Here is an 8015-nt window from a genome sequence, read left to right as displayed (position 1 = left end):
TCGTTCGTGAATGAAATGACTGAACTGGTACATCTCGGAAATGAATGAAATGAATGAGAGTGTACCTGGTCAGTCGGACATTTAGCATGTCAATCTCGATCAGCAATCAAAGCACAGGGAAACTAACCTGGTCTAATGGTGCGTTCAAGTGATGTCGGATAGATCGCATTTTCAAGTTGAACGCCACCACAAAGTCGTTATTATGAGTGGGAAACTCTAAATTTTCTTTAAGCCCCGAGTTTCCGAGTTGAGGGCGTGTCAATGAGAAACATGGCGGAATCGATGGATGCAACGTCTGTAGTTGACGGTACATTTTTGTTTAAATTGATAGTTTAGTTGTCCTATAAACTTAAATTGGTCATGTTCTTGTTACGCAGCTAGTTAATGAAATCCAAGTAAAAAAAATGCTATAATTTTTTCACTTATAGGTGAAAAATCTTTTGATTTACACACATTTTAATAAAGCCAAATCAGTTTTTGTAACAAGTGAATATACGTTCGTTGACGTAAGACACAACACATAAGAGACTCTTTTTCGTCACCTGCTGGCGTATTTATGTAATATGAAGAAATGGTCACTGAACCAATCAGTGAACGAATCTGAACGAATCATTTTGGTGAACGAACTGAAAATGAACAAATCTCTTGAAAGAATCAAAATTTCCATCACTAGAAAAGAGGTTAACAGAGCAATATCTAGAGCACTTCAACAGGTGTCTTCTGTATGACGGTGACAGTGGGAAAAAGAGTTTTGGACGGACATTCAAATGTCATGTGATTTAAAAACAGCACATCATTGTCTACCTTAAGGCCTGCCCTTTTAATTGTCATAGTGCAATATATTGTATTTTGTTTCAGAAAAACAAGGAAATGAGTAGAAATTAATTGATGCCATATGGCAACTCCGTACCATAGAGGGATACGATTTTTTAAATAATTACATCATATGAATTGTTTTTTTTGTTTTTTTTTCAGAGACTGCAGCATCACTTTACTGTATGTGTTTAACATTTTTAAATGGTCTACCGCAACAGACCTGTCAACACAGGACACAACAGTGTCTTTAGTCTCAGATAACAAATTTAAAATATAAAATGATTTTATTTACAAGAGTCATGTGTCATTTTTATTAATTGTGTGGGATAGCTTCTGATCATTAAATCAAAACTTGTGGTTTTATGACATCAATTACTGCTTTATTTATTATTTATCAGAACTAACTTAAAATGTTTTTTATGTATTTTATATTTCATTTTTTATTTCATTTAAGCAATTAATTAGGTCTTTTTTAACAGTTACACAAGCCATAATTTGATTTTAAAAGAAAACTGCGCAAAAATGCAATTAGCGTACTGACAGTAATTAATTCAGTACAAAGAATGCTAAATGTATAATACCGGATTAGTATCAATAATGCTAACAAAAACATAAGTGCATTAGTAACTATTGGTCTATATTAAACATTTGCCATCTTCCAACATTTATAATCCCAATTTTTTCCCCTAATATTGTTGATTATCATCTGTTAACTGTTGTAATCGACATCGAGGCAGTTGTGAGGTATTGTCGATATAAGATTATATGGTCATTTTTACAGCCACATTTACGGAGATGTTTGTAGATCTCTATTCTTCTTGTAAAGCTAAACTGAATTTTAAGCATTATATATAAATAAAGGTTAAGCAAAGTGATAAAAAAAAATGTGGAAAAAGTGAAAAAATTAGGGGGGAAAGTGCAAAAAAATGTGATTAAACATTAAAAGAAATTAACAATAAAACTCTGCACATGCTAATGAACTCCTGAGTCTGACAGGTTACACATCACTAAGTCAGGAGAGACTAAAAACTTATTAAAACAGCTTTGTCTTTTTCAAACAGCTTCTGATTTCAAGGAAAACAGTGTCATAATGTGATGGGGGAAATAATAATAAATAAAAAAACAGACATACAGTTTCACCACATAAATTGTCACTCACAGAGCTTTTCTGCAGTTCACCACAGCTGGTATCAGTCTCCTTCTACCCTCATCTGATGTGTTGTATTTCTTCAGATCAAACTCATCCAGCACCTCCTCTGATATCTGAAGCATGTAGGCGATTGTTGAGCAGTGAGACGGAGAGAGTTTATTCATCAAGAGTTTCTCTGATTTCACAAACTCCTGAATCTCTCTGTACAGAGTCTGATCCTTCATTTCCAGCAGACAGAGGAACAGATTGATGCATCTGTCAGCTGAGAGACCTTCATCACCCTTGATTGTGGCTTTAATGTACTGTGTGATTCTCTTGATGGTCTCTGAGCTGTTCACTGTGTGTGTCAGCAGATCCTGTAAGAGTCTCTGATTGAACTCCAGTGAGACGCCCAGCAGGAACCTCAGGAAAAGATCCAGGTGTCCATTTTTACTCTGCAAAGATTGATTAACTGTTGCTTTTAGCAGCTCAAACAGAGTGTTTTCACACATGTTCCTGTGAAATTCATTTAGAAACAACTTCAGTGATTCATTATTCTTGACTACATGGAAGTAAAACAGATATAAAGCTGCAAGAAACTCCTGAAAGCTCAGATGAATGAAGCAGTAGACTTTCCTCTGATGAATCACAGATTCCTCCTTAAAGATCTCAGTGCAAATCCCAGAATACACTGAGGCGTCAGTGATGTCTATGCCGCTTTCAATCAGGTCCTCCTCGTAGAACATCACATTGCCCTTCATCAGCTGTTTGAAAGCCAGTTTAGCAAGTTTCACAATCACATCTCTGTTGGACTTCAGGGGTTTCTCTGGATCTTTCCCATCATACTTCTGACTCTTCATGTTGATCTGAGTCAGCAGGAAGTGGATGTACATTTCAGTCAGAGTTTGAGGGATTTCTGCACTCAGATCTTCTTCCAGGAGCTTCTGAAGCACAGTGGATGAGATCCAGCAGAAGACGGGGATGTGGCACATGATGTGGAGGCTTCTTGCTCTTCTGATGTGTGAGATGATTCTGCTGGCTTGATGCTGGTCACTGATTCTCTTCCTGAAATATTCCTCCTTCTGAGGCTCATTGAATCCCTGAATTTCTGTCACACGGTTGATGTATTCTGAGGGGATCTGATTGGCTGCTGCTGGTCTGGAGGTGATCCAGATGAGAGCAGAGGGAAGCAGCTCTCCTCTGATGAGGTTTGACATCAACACACCCACTGATGAAGACTCATTCACATCACAAACATCATCTGAATCATCTGAAAACAGTGTAATTCTGCTTTCATCCAGACCATCAAAGATGAACACAACTTTATAAATCTTAATGAAAGTCCAGCAGAAGTCTGTGAAGACTGTACTGGTGATCTTTAATCAAGTTCAGCTCTCGAAATGGAAGCACAAACATGAAATCTACATCCTGATTGGCTTTTCCCTCGGTCCAGTCCAGAATGAACTTCTGCACAGAGACAGTTTTTCCAATTCCAGCGATGCCTTTAGTCAGAACAGTCTTGATTTCATCTTTCTCCTCACATCCTGGTTCATGTAAGGGTTTAAAGATGTCATTGCAGTAGATTGGAGTGTCTTTTGTTCTGGGTGTTTTCTCCATCTGTAAAACCTCATGTTCTTCATTCACTCCTTCACTCTCTCCCTCTATGATGTAGAGCTGTGTGTAGATCCTGTTCAGGAGGGTTTGATTTTCCTGTAGTTTGATTCCCTCAAATAATCTTTCATACTTGTTCTTCATGCTGGTTTTGTGCTGGTCTTTGACTCTCTGCCTGACAAGCGTCTGAGAGTTGGAGCCAGTGCAGGTCAGACGGGGCGTCACTGATCTGATCACATAATTTCTCTTCACTCTGCAGAAACAGAGAGATGAACAGAAAAATCTGTAAACATGTATTAAAATAGAGAGAATCATTTAAATGTTCCTGCACACTAAACTATGAACCTCTAATATGAAATTATACCATATATTCACACACAAGTGTCAGTTCAGGCAGCCAGAGTATAACTGATGTTCTGCCATTTTATTTCTAGCTCTCTTTTCTCAGGTGCTTTTCTCTTCTCCTCGCCCTTTCTGCCTTCCTGGACAAAGGTTAAAGGCCTTAGGCCAGACTCAAGTCCTCAGAGGCATCAAAAGCTACACTTTCTTTCTTCTACTCTGTTTCTCTCTTTCTTTTTTGCTTTGTACATTTTGGGTACAATTAACTGTACACGTTTTATCATTTTATCTATTTTTGCAACCATTTTAATTGTAATCTTAAGTCAACACTTTCAATTACAAAGTATATGCAAACTAGTTTTGATTCAATATTAACACTGAAGTACTACCCATTTCAATATAACAGTCACATTTCAGAAATGCTCTGCCACATATTTTGCTATTCAGTCATTGGTGTATCAGGGTCTGGTGTTAGACGAGGAACACACTGATTTATCCCATCATTCTAATAAAGTTTGTCAGTCATTTGGCAATCCTATAACCTGAACCACGGTAGCGAAACAGCCTTACATTTCCATGACTGATACTGTTTCATACATACTGTAGTTGAATGATACACTGCAGACACCTGAGGGGCAGATGATATAGATAATGGACATATAATGCAGAACATGGTTTACCAAGCAGGATGTTTTCCTTGTACAACATCCTTGTTTATTACATTTATACTCACTCAGGGTCAGAGGTCACTGCTCCATCACTGAATTCAGGGGGGCTCAACATGGATCTGTTACTCTTCATAGACACACAGCTGTGTTCTGGAGATATTGCTTTAACATCCTCCTTCTCCTCACTCTTCTCATAGAAACTCCTTTTACAGGCAGTGCTTCTAGAAATAGACGATAAAAAACAAAAATGAATTGATTTTTTTTTTTTTACTCCTGCCTGACTGAAAAATTTAAATTCTTTCTTTTTTTCCGTTGAAAATAATAAAGAAATATGGACAAAAAATACAAAGGAAGTCAATGGAAACCATTTTGGTTATCAACATTTATTCTTTTGTGTTCAGCAGAAGAAAGAAATGCATATACTGTAGGTATGCAATGAGTAAAGGTTGAGTAAATGACAGAATTTTCATTTCTGGGTGGACTTTCCCATTAAGCCTCATACATGCAGGCTTACGCCAAAGTAGCTAGTAGGCATTTATACTGTTAGTTGTCATAGTAATGTGGGCGGGACAACCATCCATATAGTTGCCATAGTTCATAATCTTTTAATAAATTGATTAAGTTTTCATCCAATTTTGCTGTTCTGTTATTGACCAAATGATTTAGATTACAGCCCGCAATTTACAGTGTGCTTTTGGTAACACTTTAGATTAGGGAACACAATTCACAATTAACTAAGAGTTTTCCCTCAATAAACTCCTAATTACCTGCTTATTAATAGTTAGTAAGGTAGTTGTTAAATTTAGGTATGGGGTAGGATTAAGGGATCTATATAGTCATGCAGAATAAAACATTAATATGCAAGAAAACCTTGTGCTTTGGTCATCTGAACAACTTATTTAGACTTTATTTATTTAATGAGTAGATTATGCACACATTTTAATAAAGCCAAATCAGTTTTTGTAACAAGTGAATATACGTTCGTTGACGTAAGACACAACACATAAGAGACTCTTTTTCGTCACCTGCTGGCGTATTTATGTAATATGAAGAAATGGTCACTGAACCAATCAGTGAACGAATCTGAACGAATCATTTTGGTGAACGAACTGAAAATGAACAAATCTCTTGAAAGAATCAAAATTTCCATCACTAGAAAAGAGGTTAACAGAGCAATATCTAGAGCACTTCAACAGGTGTCTTCTGTATGACGGTGACAGTGGGAAAAAGAGTTTTGGACGGACATTCAAATGTCATGTGATTTAAAAACAGCACATCATTGGCTACCTTAAGGCCTGCCCTTTTAATTGTCATAGTGCAATATATTGTATTTTGTTTCAGAAAAACAAGGAAATGAGTAGAAATTAATTGATGCCATATGGCAACTCCGTACCATAGAGGGATACGATTTTTTAAATAATTACATCATATGAATTGTTTTTTTTGTTTTTTTTTCAGAGACTGCAGCATCACTTTACTGTATGTGTTTAACATTTTTAAATGGTCTACCGCAACAGACCTGTCAACACAGGACACAACAGTGTCTTTAGTCTCAGATAACAAATTTAAAATATAAAATGATTTTATTTACAAGAGTCATGTGTCATTTTTATTAATTGTGTGGGATAGCTTCTGATCATTAAATCAAAACTTGTGGTTTTATGACATCAATTACTGCTTTATTTATTATTTATCAGAACTAACTTAAAATGTTTTTTATGTATTTTATATTTCATTTTTTATTTCATTTAAGCAATTAATTAGGTCTTTTTTAACAGTTACACAAGCCATAATTTGATTTTAAAAGAAAACTGCGCAAAAATGCAATTAGCGTACTGACAGTAATTAATTCAGTACAAAGAATGCTAAATGTATAATACCGGATTAGTATCAATAATGCTAACAAAAACATAAGTGCATTAGTAACTATTGGTCTATATTAAACATTTGCCATCTTCCAACATTTATAATCCCAATTTTTTCCCCTAATATTGTTGATTATCATCTGTTAACTGTTGTAATCGACATCGAGGCAGTTGTGAGGTATTGTCGATATAAGATTATATGGTCATTTTTACAGCCACATTTACGGAGATGTTTGTAGATCTCTATTCTTCTTGTAAAGCTAAACTGAATTTTAAGCATTATATATAAATAAAGGTTAAGCAAAGTGATAAAAAAAAATGTGGAAAAAGTGAAAAAATTAGGGGGGAAAGTGCAAAAAAATGTGATTAAACATTAAAAGAAATTAACAATAAAACTCTGCACATGCTAATGAACTCCTGAGTCTGACAGGTTACACATCACTAAGTCAGGAGAGACTAAAAACTTATTAAAACAGCTTTGTCTTTTTCAAACAGCTTCTGATTTCAAGGAAAACAGTGTCATAATGTGATGGGGGAAATAATAATAAATAAAAAAACAGACATACAGTTTCACCACATAAATTGTCACTCACAGAGCTTTTCTGCAGTTCACCACAGCTGGTATCAGTCTCCTTCTACCCTCATCTGATGTGTTGTATTTCTTCAGATCAAACTCATCCAGCACCTCCTCTGATATCTGAAGCATGTAGGCGATTGTTGAGCAGTGAGACGGAGAGAGTTTATTCATCAAGAGTTTCTCTGATTTCACAAACTCCTGAATCTCTCTGTACAGAGTCTGATCCTTCATTTCCAGCAGACAGAGGAACAGATTGATGCATCTGTCAGCTGAGAGACCTTCATCACCCTTGATTGTGGCTTTAATGTACTGTGTGATTCTCTTGATGGTCTCTGAGCTGTTCACTGTGTGTGTCAGCAGATCCTGTAAGAGTCTCTGATTGAACTCCAGTGAGACGCCCAGCAGGAACCTCAGGAAAAGATCCAGGTGTCCATTTTTACTCTGTAAGGAATTATCGACTGCTGCTTCTAGTAGCTCATACAGAGAGTTTGTCCGACTGTACCAGCGATATCTTTTATTCAATAATGGCTTCAGTGATTCCTCATTCTTGTCTACATGGGAGTAAAACACAAAGAAAGCAGCTAGAAACTCCTGAAAGCTCAGATGTATGAAGCAGTGAACTTTCCTCTGATGAATCACAGATTCCTGCTTAAAGATCTCAGTGCAAATCCCAGAATACACTGAGGCGTCAGTGATGTCTATGCCGCTTTCAATCAGGTCCTCCTCGTAGAACATCACATTGCCCTTCATCAGCTGTTTGAAAGCCAGTTTAGCAAGTTTCACAATCACATCTCTGTTGGACTTCAGGGGTTTCTCTGGATCTTTCCCATCATACTTCTGACTCTTCATGTTGATCTGAGTCAGCAGGAAGTGGATGTACATTTCAGTCAGAGTTTGAGGGATTTCTGCACTCAGATCTTCTTCCAGGAGCTTCTGAAGCACAGTGGATGAGATCCAGCAGAAGACGGGGATGTGGCACATGATGTGGAGGCTTCTTGCTCTTTTAATGT

General features: G+C 36.6%; 1 protein-coding gene across 1 annotated transcript in view; it reads right to left on the bottom strand.

Annotated features, from left to right (window-relative positions):
* LOC107733404 (NACHT, LRR and PYD domains-containing protein 3-like) overlaps positions 1-8015 on the bottom strand; it is a gene marked incomplete at its 3' end in the record, with an annotated part of 37740 nt that overhangs the window by 21082 nt on the left and 8643 nt on the right. Inside the window, 3 exon segments of the mRNA XM_016545007.1 lie at positions 1976-3271; positions 3273-3809; positions 4629-4781. Of these exon segments, the coding sequence (XP_016400493.1) occupies positions 1976-3271; positions 3273-3809; positions 4629-4781 (1986 nt within the window).

Source organism: Sinocyclocheilus rhinocerous, unplaced genomic scaffold (genome assembly GCF_001515625.1).
Source record: "Sinocyclocheilus rhinocerous isolate Xijiao unplaced genomic scaffold, SAMN03320098_v1.1 scaffold853, whole genome shotgun sequence".
In the NCBI taxonomy this organism is placed as follows: Eukaryota; Metazoa; Chordata; class Actinopteri; order Cypriniformes; family Cyprinidae; genus Sinocyclocheilus; species Sinocyclocheilus rhinocerous.
The sequence above is the reverse complement of the archived record's forward strand: the minus strand, read 5'-3'. Positions and strand labels throughout refer to the sequence as shown.